The sequence below is a fragment of the Neurospora tetrasperma genome (genome assembly GCF_000213175.1).
Source record: "Neurospora tetrasperma FGSC 2508 unplaced genomic scaffold NEUTE1scaffold_6, whole genome shotgun sequence".
Lineage (NCBI taxonomy): Eukaryota > Fungi > Ascomycota > Sordariomycetes > Sordariales > Sordariaceae > Neurospora > Neurospora tetrasperma.
Genome location: NW_009799104.1, coordinates 3,801,181 through 3,817,400, shown reverse-complemented (window position 1 = coordinate 3,817,400; position 16,220 = coordinate 3,801,181). Strand labels below are relative to the sequence as shown.

At 54.8% G+C, this 16,220-nt stretch overlaps 3 protein-coding genes across 3 annotated transcripts; all 3 read right to left on the bottom strand.

Annotated features, from left to right (window-relative positions):
- Positions 1 to 77: 77 nt before the first annotated feature.
- NEUTE1DRAFT_69888 (uncharacterized protein) lies at positions 78 to 1,944 on the bottom strand (the record flags this gene model as incomplete). The annotated part of the gene is made up of 4 exons (XM_009856515.1): positions 78 to 499; positions 585 to 904; positions 1,194 to 1,600; positions 1,821 to 1,944. The coding sequence occupies 3 exons, from the start codon at positions 1,454 to 1,456 to the stop codon at positions 423 to 425; spliced, it is 660 nt and encodes a 219-aa protein (XP_009854817.1).
- Positions 1,945 to 2,922: 978 nt separating this feature from the next.
- NEUTE1DRAFT_132257 (uncharacterized protein) lies at positions 2,923 to 5,497 on the bottom strand (the record flags this gene model as incomplete). Its single annotated transcript, XM_009856514.1, has 2 exons — positions 2,923 to 5,298; positions 5,359 to 5,497. The coding sequence occupies 2 exons, from the start codon at positions 5,495 to 5,497 to the stop codon at positions 3,314 to 3,316; spliced, it is 2,124 nt and encodes a 707-aa protein (XP_009854816.1).
- Positions 5,498 to 7,890: 2,393 nt separating this feature from the next.
- Positions 7,891 to 15,201, bottom strand: NEUTE1DRAFT_48841 (uncharacterized protein; the record flags this gene model as incomplete). Its single annotated transcript, XM_009855529.1, has 4 exons — positions 7,891 to 8,712; positions 8,771 to 9,088; positions 9,144 to 14,701; positions 14,859 to 15,201. 4 exons carry the CDS (start codon positions 15,199 to 15,201, stop codon positions 7,891 to 7,893), a joined length of 7,041 nt encoding a protein of 2,346 aa, XP_009853831.1.
- Positions 15,202 to 16,220: the final 1,019 nt, after the last annotated feature.

The following is a 16,220-nucleotide window of genomic DNA, read 5'->3' as shown; positions in this document are numbered from 1 at the left end:
ACGGGCAGGATCACTCCACTCGCCTGTTAGACGGGTAATCCTGGTTGATGGATACGATCATGGGATGGAGTTCATGACGATACAGCTTGTATCTTACAGATGGTACCGTACACTAATTGTACACTCAGCCTTTTAAGCATCTTCAGGTTTCTTGATGCGTCCCTTTTGCCGAGTAGTAGGATCTTTCCTGGAAAGATAAGACATAAGAAGGCAAGAAATTGAATCAGGGACGCCAATTACAAACGTATATACAGCCTTCTTTTGCTCGTTCGCCTGCCTTCTATAACACATGGTGCGTCCTGTTGATACCGCAACCCATCCGAAACTGCTGGTTCCGAAGCTCTAGCATAGCAACAACGAAAAAAAAAAAATTGCTGTCCTCGTTGTCCGTCCTGTTATCCGGTCTTCAAACTGTAGCCCCTTTATCTGTAAGGAGAATCGGCGCGGATAGCAGCCGCAAGCTCAGGCTCCCACTTGTCTCCGTTGGAGAGTAGCTTTTCTGTATCTGTTGTCAGCACATGTCATATTTCCCTCTCCCCTCGACAGCAACAACCTATCACCGCATCCCCAGGACAAGAACTCACCCTTATTATACAACAACTCCTCCCTCGTCTCCGTCGCGTACTCCGCATTGGGACTCTCCACAATCGCATCCACGGGACAGCTCTCCTGGCAGAATCCGCAGTAGATGCACTTGGTCATGTCGATATCGTAGCGGGTCGTCCTTCTGCTTCCATCGGCACGCTCTTCGGCCTCGATGGTGATGGCCTGAGCAGGGCAGACGGCCTCGCAGAGCTTGCAGGCGATGCAGCGTTCTTCGCCCGAGGGGTAACGACGAAGGGCATGCTCGCCGCGGAAGCGGGGAGAAATGGGACCCTTTTCGAAGGGGTAATAGATTGTGTACCTGGAATGGGGGTGTCAGTAGATATGGGGAGATGGGTTTGCGCAGTCGTTAGGGAGCTGTTGATCGTCGTGATGAGGAGCGGCGGGAGGAGCAGCACAGTACGAGCGCGCTTAACCAAGCGAAGAGCCGCAGAGCCGCAATCTCCATACTCTCCAGTGCGCGAGTCATGATACTTGTCATGTCGTGAATCCTGCCCACCTCCTCACCCCAGATCCTTCCAACTTCCACCACTCACCACGTCCTATCCTCCCAAGCCAGCAAACAGACAAAAGACAGACAAAGTACTTACGGCGGCCTGAAAAACTGCTCCATAGCCACATACATGCCCCTAAACATCTCCGTCAAAAGAAAGTACCGTCCGTTCTTGTCCAGCACGTGTTCCTCCTCTTGGTCCCACGTCTTGGGGGTCGGAATGCGGAAGCCCTTGGGCGGGGGACCGGCCGGGGTTGCGTAGGTGCGGATGGCCTGGGAGACGAAGGAGGGAGCAATGACTCGGCGGGTGGTGAGTTGGCGCGCGACGGCCGCAGCCGAAGAGGCAGTGGTGTTGAGCATGATGGGCGGTTGCGGTGGATGGTGTTGATTAATTGTGGTTTGAGGTTGGCTGGCTGGCTGGTAAGGCAAAGGTTGCGACTTGCGTTGCGCCAGGTGATATTAGAGGAGGAGTGGCTAGGTAGGTAGTTGGTTGTCGTCGCAAGCCTGGTTTGATGATGTCGCAGGTCAATACAGTGCTCTCTCTGTGCTTGCGACTCAGCGACGACTTCGTTCGGTTCCACTCCGATGTCGTTTCCTCTGTTTCGGCTTCGAACTTCAGTTCTGTTGGGGTGGTAACAACCAGAACCAATTTGGGATGACGGTATTATAGAGTGGATCGAAGCAGTTCAACCTCAAGGGCGGGAAGCGGAGACAGCGCACGAACCTGATGGAGGCGACGGACGTTCAGCAACAATCCCCGGGCTGCGATAACTTGACGTCGGTCGGTCGTCGATGGATCCCTGCCGTGTGCTTGGACCTGAGTATCGCCGACAGGACGTCCACTTCCAGAGCTTTGGAGCCTACTGCACAGCACGGCACGGCACAGTGGATTGGAAAGGCTGTGCTGCCATTGGCTGCGGCTGGCGAGCTGTGTTGCGAAGTCCGAGTCGTGACTGTACACGTGATCCTCTCTCAATCCCGCTCCCAGTGCCTGCCGCCAAGTCACCATATCTACCCCACCATAGCTATCTGGCCAGACCGACCCCACCCAAGCTCCCACCACTGCAGCTCCAGGTCCAAGTCCAACCAACCAACAGCCCAACCCCTCATTCAGCTCAGGGGAACTGAAGCTGCTTCCCCTATATTAGCCTCCTTTGGTCACCCAAACTACCAACAACATCCACTTGTCAACATGGCCGAGTGGTTAAGGCGACAGACTTGAATAATCCTCACTATTCTTGCCTATCTGTTGGGTTCGCCCGCGTAGGTTCGAACCCTACTGTTGACGATTAGCTTATTTTTTTTTTGTCTCGCTTTGGGACATGTGTTAGTCTTTTGCTTCCTTCTGGGTTATCTTCCCGAGTTACTGTACACGATACATGTTTTTTTGCCCTTTATGTACTGAGGTAATCATCGATGTCTTGGATGTGCTGCTTCAGGTGGTCAATTTCATTGTGTTTTATTTGTCAATGCCAGTGGCAGTGGCAGTACGCGTCTCGAGCTTTGAAAAACAAATGGCTCTCCTGGGTTGGAAGCTACTTCCTTTTGATGTACATACAAGTACAATAATTAATTCCTAGTTGGTCAATCTGTGGTCATGTCCAATCCAAGAGTACGGTACATCATGAAAGCCCTCGGTGCGATATACGGTTAGTGCTAGCGGAATGAGCCTTTCCCTCCGGACGGCAGACTATACCTGACTTCCGACAGGACATGTTCTGCTCTTCTATGAGATTACACCCTCATCACGTTTCAACCGCCTCTGGCATCAGCTCACTTTCAGCATGATCATCACCAATGACATGAGACTAGCACAGAAAAGATAAGACACTGCCAGCTCAATTCATCAGTCATCATTCATCCCTCATACCATGCTACCTCTTCGACCATGCTACGCTATGGGTATCTTATCTATGCCATCATGCTATCTATGTACTGTTCCCTCGCCTCTCCCTACCCTCCCCATTTCTTCCTTTCTTTCTTCCCTTCCTATTTCTGTTCCGTATCCTCCATTAATTTCCTTACCTATCTTCCAGCCTTTCTCTCCTAGTACCAAGATTATCACACCAGACACCGCACTATCTCCCTTTCCATGCCCCCCCTTTTCCACCTCCCAATACCCCCCCTTCCTCTCCTCATTACTCTCACGCCACTCAAACCTAAACACCCCCTTAGCGACTCACTGTGTCTGTCCCTGTGTTCCCTGGTCCCGGTCTCCTAAAACCTCTTCTCCCACGTATTCCACCAGACCCCCATATTAGCCGCCACCACCAAATCCAGCATCTTCAGTCCCTCATCATGAATAATCAGCTTCCCCAGCTTCGCTCTCTTGCCTCTACTTCCTCCACCCGCATCTTCCCTGCCCAGTGCATTCGGATCAAAAAGATCCTCATCGTCAAAATACTCGTCCTCCGAGCTGGGTGGTTCCAGACCTAAGAACTTGGAGAAGCGAAAATGGCGCTTCGATCCGGCAGTGTGACCCGGCGGGTAGTTCTCCGTGCCGGTGCCGGCGCCAGGCGAACGGGGTTCGGAGGGTAAGTTGAAGCGGAGTTCGGAAACGGGCTTGGCGCCCGTGATGGCGGAGCTGAAACTGTCGCCGCGGGATTGACCGATAGTGGGCGCGTCGCGGACGGATTGGGCGAGCTTGGCGGGGTCAAATTGCGAGAGCTGGTTAATTCCGCCGGTGTGCTCGTCGAGAATGTGTCGACACTTCAAGGAGCGGCCAGTGGAGCCGGTGCGGAATTCACAGCGGCCTAGCCAGGGGGAGAGGAAGACGTAGCCTTTGGGGCGGAGGTTGGGGCCTGGTTGGGTTATGAGTTGGCCACCGCCCATGGAATCCTGGCGGTTGTGACTGGGCGGGGGAGACTGGGGCTTTTGGTGTTCGTTAGGCGAAAGATCGCCTGAACCAATGGTCGAGGAACTGCCATGGCGGGCGTGTCCCGGGAGGTCGCCAGCGGTAGCCGAGGCAGTACTGGCCGAGCGGGAGTGTCGTCTGAAAGCACCTTTGAGGCCCGAGGTCCAGGATTTGGTGTAGGCCATGACCACCTGGCGATGGAATCCTTCTTCCATTTCCATGTGCGTTACACCCATGATCTGCTTTTGCGGGCTTCCACTTGATCTTCGATCACCCTGATTTCCATTCCCACTTGTACTCCCCGAACTCGTCCCTAAGCCTTGTAGCGTCCGGGCAAAGGACTGAGGGGAAGTCGGCCGCAAAGCCTCAATGTTTGCACGGCTGAGCATTCCCTTGTACTTTGCATACCCGGATGTCTCCAAATGGATGTCAATCAACTGCGTCGCAATCGGCGGCGGTGGTTCGGGGGTTGACGCATCGTGTAGCTCACCGAGATCCGGATGGGCAGACTCGGGAGTAGGAATGTTTGTCTCAAACGAAGAGATCTTGCCCACGTTCCACTGGAGGTTGGTCGAAGGATCCCGCCGGATGAGTGTGAGCGTGAAAGGAATTGTTGCCGCTAGTTTCGAGTTGCTGGAGGCGCGAGCACGGGTGACGGTAGGAGGGGAGAGGATGCCATCGCCGGGCCGGGGGACGTTGGAAGTAGGAGTGTAAAGTGCTTGATCGGTCGGTGAGATGGGTCGGTTGCTCGTCGGGGTCGTCCCAGGGCTGACAGCCGGCTCCTCGGGAATCGTCAAAGAGGTCTGTGGCCGTGGGCCAAAGGGACGGCGCATCGCTGCTAGATTCTCGGCCGGGGGAGGGAGCTGGGGCGTTTGTCTGGGAGGCGGCTCGGAAACCAAACTGGGCTGGAACATGGGGTTCGGTTTGTATCCATCGTTCCCAGCAACAGGCTCCTGAGCAGCTACAGCCCGCTCAAGCCTCTCCGAACCCAGGCCTTGTGGGCGTCTTACAGAATCTGTACGTCTGACCGACGGCGACCTGGTCGGTACCGGCCCGGTATTGTTGGGCACATTGTTCTTGTTATGGGTCGCAGGCACGTTTGCAGACGGTTGTCTCGGAGTGGGAAGCTCGACGCGGGCACTAGGCGGTAACGGTTTCCGGGGAATCACACTCCTCGCGCTCTCACCACTAGTTCGAGGCGATGCGGAAGTGGATGTCTCGTTCGGGCGGGTGTTTTCGACTAGTAGTTCGTCCGTGGGCAGGTCAAGGTGTATCAGGTAGAGAGCATTGTTAATGTCTTCTATCGTCACGTTCTTTCGCTGCGGACGGAAGGGGGAGAGGATGACATCTGTGGCCCGGGTTGTTTAGTGAGAGAAAAGGGAAGGGTATGGTAATGATGGGGACATACCTCGACTACCGGGGACTCGTGATATGTACAAGATCAAGGACTCCTTGACATCGGCGCTGTGAGGGTATTGTGGGGGGTTGGCGGCGAGGGAGTTGAGTGTCGAGAGCGACCTCGCTTCCACGTGCTGTCTGGCGGCCATGTGCGTGATGATGATGACGATGATGATGGTGTAATACTATGCGATTCTCGAGATGCTGTGATGTAATGTCGTGGATATTCCCAGCTCTTGTATCCCAAAGTGATACAGTATCTTGCTTGCCTGCCAGCAGGACAAGGGTTGGTCGTTGTGATATGACTGTCGTGGGACTGGCCCGGTGTCCCTTCTTTGTGCTTCAACCAAAAAGGCGTGTGTGCTGGGAACCTAACGAATCGTCAGCCGCGGGGGCTGTGTCTTGGTCGGGTGTCGAAAAGATGGGAACGGTGACGACGGTTGGGCTGGTCAGAAGGACAGTCGAGTCGGGTTCGGGTTGCTGAGTGTGTCAAGTAAGTACTGTAGTGTACCAACTGGAGTGTTATGGATGTGGAAGTATCGCGAGTCGGAAACAGACCGGAGGAGCGACTGGACTTTGCTCGGAGTTGCTGGAGTTCAAGAAGTTGTGATGAACTGGAGCAGCCCAGCAGCCCAGCCACTGTTTGAAACAGCGGGCAACAGTGGATATTGTTAGTATACAGAGTATGAATGGAGCGGAGGCTCTGAAACCTTGCAGACGGCGGCCTCTCGAGTCTCTTGACCCGGGGTTGCCTCTGGTCCTCAGAATTGTCCCATGGAATGTTCTGTTGTCGACACCCAAACTGGAAATCTGAGAGCACAGAAAGGTTCGTGTTTCAGATGGTCTTTGGGCGCTTGGCCGTGCATTTCCATCGCTCGTGATTTGACTGTTCTCGTGTTTTGCTTGGTTGGGTGAGTACGGTGGCCCAAGTGTGACTTAGGTCGTTTATAAAACTGGTCCAAGCTCCCAGCTGAAGCCAGGTGACGGCTATTTTATATCAACGCCTCTGCTACACTTACAAAATTCAACACCCACGCCGACCTTGAACTTTGACTTCAATCTTTCCAACTTGTCTCCCCTCTTCCTTCTTTATTTTCCTTCTTTCCCCTCTTCCCTTTTTTTTACCCCTTTTTCTTTCTCTTTCCCTTTTTCTCTCTCCTTTCCCTTTTCTCCCTCCTTCCTTTTTTCACCCTCATCTTCTTCTTTTCTTTTTCTTTTTCTTTTTCTTTTTCTTCTTTTCTTTCTAGCCCCGGCCCCGGGGGGGGGGAGAGAGAGAGAGAGAGAGAGAGCAGGATCCATTTGCATTGCTACCTTACCCCAACTCAAAAAATTTGGAGAAACACCAAGTGCAGGGCAAGTCCAACTAGGGAGCCAGGGTCCATTTGCACTACTACCTAAAATCTTAGCAAACCTCCCAGTACTTCCGTCTTGTACGAAAGTACTAAAGTATTGAAGTAGTGAAGCAATAAAGCAATGAGAGTCAATGGGAGTTGATGAGAATTAGAGCAATGGAAGGGAGTTGACTTTGCGGGACTCGAGACAGCTTATCAAGGTTATCTTCCAAGCACAAGGATTTGGATACCACCCCCCAGTGCAAGCCTAATGCCTACAGCTGGTTAGACTTCTTGTTTTCAGAACTTTTGGATAAACGACCCAAGTCACACTTGGGCCACCGTAGGTGAGTTCCATTGGCCGCTTTGATACAGGGGCAACTTGAAGGGACGGGGGGTACGTAGGTACCTACTTACTTACCGGCCTCTAATGATTGGCGGGGTGATCGGAGCCAGCCGACTGGAGCAATGTGGCAGTGTTAGCAAAGCAACTGCCGTAGCGGCGAAACTTGATGGGAAAAGGAGGTTTGCACTAACAAACTACTAGAGGCACTTTGCATGATCTGGGCACCTTCGAGCCTTAACCTACACAGTACTATGGCTGTTTGTCGCTTCAACTTCCTACCTTGCAACAACTTCCGTCACTCTGGTCAACCTCATCACTCGACACCAGGCAACCGACGAAAAATGAAATGTGTCGCCATTCTGACCGGAACTCTACAATAATAACCTCGGTTTCACCCAGCTCTATAACTTGACCATCCACCCACGACAGAACATCAGACTGAGCCACTAAGTAATTTTCCATTCCTCCCATCGCCAGTTGTAGCACTCGTGGCCAACCCAACTTCCATCAAAGTTCCCTTCTCGCCAGGCGGACATTCCAGGTTCCTTCTCCCCCTCGGCAGTTGGTTCTTGCTGGCAACCAAGCAAACAAACAATCAATCAATCAATCAATCAATCAATAATATCTTTCCCTTTCCTCCCGGTCTCCTTGCCGCTGTTTGACCAGTGCTCATCACGGTCCACCGACCAAACAAACACCAATGGCCGACACACTGGTTTCTGTGAAGCGACTGCCGAGAGAACGAAATCGGCAGTCTATTCCTGAGTGGTATCATGACATGTCCTCCCTCGCCGTACTATAACTGAATGCAACATCAATTCCAGACCTTCATGCTGTATAATCAAAGACCCTCCGAGCATACAAATCATGTTCCGGCCCTCGTCTTTTGCACAATAATCGCCGCCAAATCATTCACCGTCCCGCTGCTCAACAGCTCCAAGATCTGCAAATTGGCCCGTAACTCCTTGGCAATCCAGTTCCTCAACTCGATGGCCGTCAAGGAATCCAACCCGTAACTCGTAATGTTCCTCGTCGCGTCCAGGTTTGCCACATCAATCGTCAACACATCCGACAGCTTCTGGAGAATGCCCTGGCCCGCAATCGCCATGGCCTCCTCGTCCGTCTTGGCTGCCCGGAAGGCATTGCCCGCAGACGTTGCGGCTTTGGGAACGTGACCTTCACGCTCAGCGGCCGCCAGAGACTCGGCTTTGAGTTGAGTGAAGCGCGCGTCCGAGGCATAGTACGGCCACGACCCATCCGCCTGGATATGTAGCTTGAGCCCGGTGAGGACTTGGGCCGGGCTGACCCCGCGGACCGCGGCAGACAACAAGGCGAGCACTTCTTGCTCCGAGACGGTTTCGTTGCCAAAGTTGCGCATGATGTCGTCCTGCCGCTCTGCGTTCTCGGCGAGGTATCCGGCGTCGGTGACGGCTGTGAGATCGAGCGAGGTGCCTGGGAGGCCGTTGCGCACACGATATTGCACAAACGAGTCGAGGAACGTATTCGCTGCTGCGTAGGCTCCCTGGCCACGGGAACCCAGGATGCCAGCGGCCGAGGAGAGAACAACAAAGTAGTCAAGGTTGGCACCGGTATCTGAAAGCACGTTGTGCACGTTCCAGGCTCCAGCAAATTTGGGCTGGATGACTTGGGTAAAGTCGGAAAAGGACATGCTCTCGAGGAGGACGTCCTGGGTTCTGTTAGCTGGGTTGACGTACAAGGCAAACAGCGGACGAGTCACAACATACCCTCAACACCATGGCGGCGTGGATGACACCACAAATACTGGGCAACTCTCGAGCGCAGTCTATCACCAACTCGCGCACTTGCCTTTCATCGCTCGCGTCGCACTTCTCCACCCGGATGTGCAGATCAGGGCAAGCAATCTCCTTCTCCAGCTGCTCAGCCATCTCCCTTCCTCCGCCGCTTCTCGACAGCAGGACAATGTTCCGGGCACCATGCTCAGCCATGTACTTGGCCATCGATCGGCCGAGGCCGCCGGTGCCACCGATGATGATATGAGTACCATCTCTCCGGAAGATACCCCTCGACTTGCGGTATGTTGCCTGTTGCTCGTTAGCCACTTGCTCAAACTGACAAGCACCTCCAGCGATGACATACTTTGACCTGGTCTTTCTCTCCAGCAGCCACCACAACGGGATACACTGTCATGCCCCCTTTCACCCACTCCAGCGCCGCTGATAGTTCAGACACCTTATAGACATGCGTCTTGGTCGGCGGCTGGAACTCTCCCTTCTCCAGCTTTTGCATGACGGCCGCCAAAGTCTCTTGCATCTCCTGCGGCCTGCCCACAGTCAAGCTGACCATGTCGATGCTCACAAACGTCGCGTTAGCGCCCAACTGCGGCCTCGAACTCTGCGTCCCCGATGCCCTGATCTCTACCAACCGGCCAAAGTCAGCTAGGCACTGCCAGGCTTCGTTTTCGCCTCCATTATTTCTGCCCCCCGACACCGTCAAGATCACCTCGAACCCTGTCCCGCCGGTGGCTTCATCCAGCTTTCTTCGGATGTAAATGCTTCGCTCATCCAACACCCTTTCTCCCGCAAAGCCCATTTTCCGCGCCGCATCGGCTTCGACGTCGTTGGTGACATACACCCACGTATCTGCGCCCAAGGATTTGGCAATTTCCACCGCAGCGACGCTCGTCGGCCCGGACAGCTGAATCATCAATTTGGTGCCTTTGTGTACGCGACCGAGGGTGACGAGAGCGCGCCACGCGCGAGCGATATAAACGGGAATCCCGGCGCCTACTTCGGGCGTGATGTTGCTGTTCAGCGGTACCACGCTGGTTACCTTTGCTCGGGCGTGCGTGCCGAACCGGCCCTCCGCTAGGGCACAGACGCAGGCGCCGACAGCGACCTCATGAACCCCCTTGCCAACACGGGAGATGGTGCCGGAACAACCCCTCGCGATGTGGTGGTGTTGGGACGCGTCATGCTGGATGTAGTCAACATCATCAAGCGTAATCGCGCTTGCCGCTACCAGAATCTCTACCTCGTCGTCTTTCAAGACAGTCTCGGGGCGGTCTTCAAAGTGGAGGTGATGCAGGTTACCCTTGGGTCCATGGCTGGGTGCAAGCTCTAGTTGCCTCAGTCCGTTGAGCTCGGGAGAGTCTTGGTGGAAATATTGGGTGTATGGGATGGAGGGACCAAGTTCGCGGGAGATTTCAAGGTTGAGCTGCGGATCAGGCTCCAGCCTTGGGACGTACAGCTTGCCCTGCTCCTCGGCGAATTCTAGCTCGGCGCTTTCGGGATCGTTCTCGTCGTGGGCGGCAGAAGAGGAGGAGAGGACAGACCGGCTGAATGCCTGAAAAATCAGGTTGGCTTGCTGCTCAGCAGAAAGTCTCGATTCAGGATCCAAATCCAATGCAGCAGCAACCGCCGAAGCTTCACTCCTCGCCGTCCTCAACAGACCTAGAGCCATGTTGGAGTTTGGGGAAGTTGGGAAGCGGGTTGCGCCGCGGGTTACCCAGATCAGTCCCGACGACGTGGTCAAAAGTTTTCTGATCTGGTTCAGTTGCTCTTCTGCAGCAGGGTTCTTGGTGTTGAGGGAGCTGACGAGGGGTTGGTCGAGTTCGGAGAGAACCAGGAATGAGGTTTTGGTGAAGTCGGTGATCGTTTGTATGGAAGAGATCCGTGCCTGCTTTCCTGTCTGCTTCTGAATTTGGTTATAGACGGCTTTAATCAGTGGAGATGTATCGGGATTGGGTATTTCGGTTATGATTGCTATGTTGGGGGTGGACTTGTCCTCTGGTTCTTTTGTATCGGCCCTGTTATCATCCGAGTTACCGGCGTCGGGCCTGTTTTCAGTCTTGAACTCCTCCCATCTCACCTGGAAGCACAACTCCCTTGGCCTACCACTTTCCTTCTTTTCAGCTTCCAGACTCTCAAACTGCAACCCAGCGATCGAGATCGCCGCGGTCGTGGAGCCTGGGGAAGTAAAGGCTTCGATCATGAAGCTTGCATCACGCCCCTTGTTGCTGCTCTCTACACCAGAGTGAGCGCAGAAGGTCTGACCGGGCTTCTTCTTCCATCGCGACCTGATGGTAAAGTGTCTGATCGCTGCCGGCAAGTACGACGTTCCAGTGGATTTGTCTTGCACCCCGGCGCCCAAACTCAACAAAGGGAGCTGCAGCAGCTCATCCAATACTGCTGGATGGATTCTGTACCCAGTCTCATAGCCCAACGGCATCTCCGTTTTGGTCTCTCTCACCACACAGTTAGCCGCAGCGGTGTTTTCATTCGCTGTCACCTCCGTCAAAGTTTTGAAACCGCTGGGGTATTGAGCACCGACGGAGGAAGCCAGATGGCCGTAGATCGTCTCGCTCGAGTGAAGCTCCAGATTGTGCGGGTGTGTGGCCCTCGCGTGCTCAAGCTTCTGTTCGAGCTTCTTCTTGTCCAGGGAAGCGGGGGCAGAGGCGCTGTGCCCGGAGCAGGCAGGTGTGTCGGAGGTTGTTGAACCTTGGGCCTGGGCGGCTGGCACGTCTGCTTCGGTGGTATTATCAATGTGTATGGAGCCACTGTCTGAGGCCGAGGATGAAGCGGGTTTTGGAGATGAAGAACCGGATGCGGAGTCGGACTGTCCGTCTACGGAAGAGGCGGAGGTGACAGTGTCCTCGCCGAAGGTTACAGTTTTGGGATGAGACTGCGCCCGCGGCCTTGACAAGCCGAGAGGCTGGCGGACAGGCGAGGTAGAGTCAGCCTTGACAAAACCTGTGCAATGCTCAAGCCACCCGCGACTCTCCTCAAACGAGGTGATTCGAAACGAGTCTCGCCGGCCAGTATCGTCGCCAGGCCGGATGGTAAGCAGCACCTCGTACTCCTTCTCCTCATCCTCCAGCCACAACTGCTCCTCCACCCTCAGGTCTTTGACCTCAAACTTGCTTGCATCCCCCTCTAGCCTCATCAAATGCAACTGCCACGCCGCCTCCACCACCATGGCCACAAACCCCGACACTGGGAAGACCATCCTCCGTCTTTGACCCTGACCTTGGACAGCATAGTCCTTCAACCAAGGTAAGACCCCTCCACTCAACACATTCCTCCAGGTAGGCTCTATATCTGAACTCCAATCTGCCAGGACGCCCAGCAAATCATGTCTCGGGAATGGCTTCAACCGATGCTGCCTTGTAATCCTGCTCTCGGCCCAATACGACTGCCTAGTCCAGGGGTAGCTGTATAGCCCCGCTACCAAGTCCGGACGCTCGTACTCCTCCCGGTTGTGGTTGATGTTGAACCAGTTTAGCCCCTGAAAGCCCCGGGTGAAAAGAGCACCGGTCGCTTCGAGGGCGGATTGCGCGGCGGACTTGGCGCGGTCGAGAACAGAGAGGTAGGTGAGCTTGGTGGCCACTGCAGCGATGTTGCCGACGCCAGGGGGGAAAGTCCCTGTGGACGGCGTGGAGGTAGAAGGGGAAGTGCCGAGTGAAGGAGAAGAGAGGGACTTGATGGTTTGCATTATCGGACCTTTCAACGCCGCATGGGGCCCAACTTCAAGCAGGATATCCGGCCGGAAGCCGGAGATGAGGTGTTGCAACGCCGTGGAAAAGCGGACGGGCTGCGTAAGGTTGTTGACCCAGTAAGACGGCCCAAGCTCCGATAGAGAGGACAGGCGGCGGGCGTGCAGGGACGAGTAGAACTCGACGGTTGAAGAGGAGCGCGATTCAGGTGGCTGAATGTGTGAGACGGCTTGGAGGTATTTGTCGGCAATCAAGGCCATGTGCGGGGAGTGGTAGGCGACGTCGACGAACAGCTTACGGTTGAAGGTGCCCTTCTTCTGGAACAGCTCGGCGACCCGGTCGATAGCGGATTCGTCGCCCGATATGGTGGTGGAAGAGGGTGAGTTTTCGCAGGCCACTACCGCTTCGGATGCCGAGGTGTTGATTTGCTGGAGAAGAGGTGCGCATTCTTCGGCTCCGGAGCCCACGGCTAGCATGGAGCCTCTGAGTTCAGGGTACGCTTTCTTCAGCTCGACGATCATCTGGCCGCGGTAGTAAGCGGCTTCCATCGCCCCTTCAAAGGTCAGCGCGCCAGCTGCGTACGCAGCACCAATCTCGCCGGAGGAGTGGCCCGTGACAGCACCGGGCTTGATGCCGAATGAGTCCAGCAGGTCTACCAAGGCCAACTGCACAGCGGAACAGATGGGCTGAGAAATGTGCGCCTGCCCTACTTTGGTTGTCTCCTTGTCGCGCGTGAGTTCTTCGTAAATGGAGAAATCAGCGCCCACCTTCCGCAAAGCTTCATCGGCTCGCTTGATGGCCTTAAGGTAAAGGGGATGGGTCTGCAAGAGCTCGCGGCCCATGGCATACCATTGCGCTCCCTGGCCGGTGAAGATGAATGCCAGACGTGGTTGTTCTGACGAAGCGCGCATGGGAGTGAGGTCGTGTCCGTTCAGCGATCCCGCAAGACCAGAACAAATCGACTCAACGATGGCCACCCTCCACGGGAAATGCGACCTTCGCTGGCAGAGCGTATACGCCAAATTCCGCGGCATGGTAGTCTGATACAGCTCGGCATGCTGCTCCAACCAGATACCCAGTTCCTTGATACTCGTCCTTAGCGCCTGCTCATCGTTGGCGGACAGCACAAAGAGCCTCGGAGTGGTGTACGCGCCGTGTTCGCCCAGCTCGATCCTGCGATGGATTGGTGGCCCAGCCAAGATACACGTCGAATTGCTCCCGGAAAACCCAAAGTTGTTGACGCATGCATACTTCTTGTGTGCCGGCCATGGCTTCTGCTGTTTGGCGACCGTCATGTTCCATTCCTTGAATGGAATCTCCGGGTTTTCCTTGTCAAAATCTGCATTGGGGAGGATGAACCCGTAGTAAAGCGAGAGCACCCCTTTGATCACCGACACCAGACCGCTCGCGCATTCAAGATGTCCCACATTTGGTTTGCTGCTGCCGATATACAGTGGGTCGTCTGCGGACAAATACCGGCCCACGGCCTTGTATATGGCTGTGGCCTCGATCGGATCGCCCTTCTTCGTGCCGGTACCGTGGGCTTCGAAAAAGCCAACCTCGCGCGGGTCGATCTTGGCGGCAGTGAAGACGTCTCGCAAAAGCTGTTCTTGCTCGTCCGGGGAGGGGGCGACGATACCGACGGTGCGACCATTGTGGGAGACCCCGCTGTGGCTGATGACGGAGAAAATGTGGTCGTTGTCTTTAAATGCTTTTTCGACGGGTTTCAGAACTATTACTGCACAGCCCTCGCCGCGGGCGTAGCCGGACCTGGCCCTATGATCGAAGGCGTACGTCCGTCCTTCGTCAGAAAAGAGACGAAGCATGGACATGGACACCCATACATCCGGTTGAGTTATAAGATGGCTCGCTCCCACCACTGCCGCGTCGCACTCGCCGTTTCTGATGGACTGGACGGCAAGATGCAGAGCGTGCAAAGATGAAGAGCACGCCGTGTCAACGGTGAAGGTCGGGCCGTGCAAGTTAAAGTAGTACGCTAATCGGCCGGACAAGAAGGCTGGTTGGTTGCCGGTTGCATCGAACGAGGGGATCGTGTCGAGATCCCGCATATGCGAAATTCGGTGCTCGCCATAGTTCCCACCAATGAAGACGCCGGTGCGGGTGCCTGTAATGTGCTCGCGCGGTATGCCGCCGCTCTCCAAGGCTTCATAGGTGCATTCCATTAGGAGGCGCTGGGCTGGGTCTGTGTTCAGGTTCTGTTAGCCATTGTCTCCTTTTATATGCCCTATCAACCCCCGTGAACTCTTTTCTCCTCCTTTTCTCTTCACTCCTTTCCCACTGTTCGCTTCTGTCTTCCTGTTTTCGGAGATCAACAAACGCAAAACAGAAAAGGTACTAACCCATGGCCTCCGCCTCCCGTCTTGTGACATCAAAGAACGCCGCGTCGAACCCGCTCAGATCCTGCTTGATGAAGTATCCGCCCTGCGAGTTGAACGTCCCTTTGTGGTCCGGATCCGGGTGGTTGTAGGCTTCCTGGTTGAATCGGTCTTTGGGAACTTTGGACCAACCTGACCGCCCGCGGCACATCATGCGGTAGAAATCCCCTGGTGTCTCGACACCCCCAGGAAGGCGGCAGGACATGCCTACAATTGCTACTGGGTCCGGGGTGCCGGAGGGTTGCTGTGTGGGCGAGGGAGCCGGGCCGGCGGTGGCCCCCCTGGCCCCAGGGTCGCGGGATGCCATTTTGATCGGTTCTCTGGTGTGTTATAATAAGTCGCTCGGAATGAGTCAAAGAAGGCTTCGTGGGCAAAAGACCAAGGTAATTGGCGAGAGAGAAGTTGTCTTAATATAGTCGTCAAGCCGGTATTGCTGGTAGAAGGTTGATGTTTTGGATAGCCCGTGTGGAAGTAGGATGGTGACGGACGGGGGGAGATGGATGATGGCACGAGTGAGAGCGAGAAGGAGGGGGGAAGGTGGAAGGGTTGGTCCAAGAATCGGAAGTGAAAGTGAATGTGGAAGGTACCGCGTCTCCCGGTGCCAGCTTGGTGTCTTCCTGCCGGTTTGTAGACCATGCACCAGCAGGCGCTCTTCCACTTGAAAGGTTGTCAGTCACCCCGAGTTCAGATGGAAGTCACTATCGTTGCTGGGTAACGGGTAGTGAGCAGTCCATTTGACGCTTCTTGGTCAGTCCACGTCACAGCTGCCAGATGTCGGAAAGAGTGAAATTAAGAGAGAAAGTGAGAGTGAAGAATCAGAGGGACTGAAAAGAGGTGATGAGAGACGAGGTGAGGTGGAGTGAGAGGAAAGCCTTTAACGAGGACCAAAGAGAGCGACAACCATCAACGACGAAGATTGACTGCTGGAAATGTGATGGCGGCTTGGGCGAGATGTCGGTTAATTTGGTGGTCTCCTCGTCAATGAGGCATGGGCTAGCTTACGAGAAGAATTGAGGTGAGTATTTAGTCTTATGAGGGTCTGTTCTTACAGCTGACAGTCACGGACACAGCCTCAGCGAGGTTAGAGGACAACATGTGAGAGAGTGACAGGGCATCACGCTTTCGCCCGGTATCACTCCATAGCCGCTTGCAGATATCTGGAGATAACTACGTCGCTGTAGTGAAGAAACCTCTCTGTGGCTGGACACAAACAACCTTACTATGCAGAGGTAGGTATGGCTGGATGGCTATGTCGCCTTCTTATGCAAAATGCAGTCTCTCCAGCCGACAACCCAACCTGACGCGATCGTCCGTGCCCCAGACTCC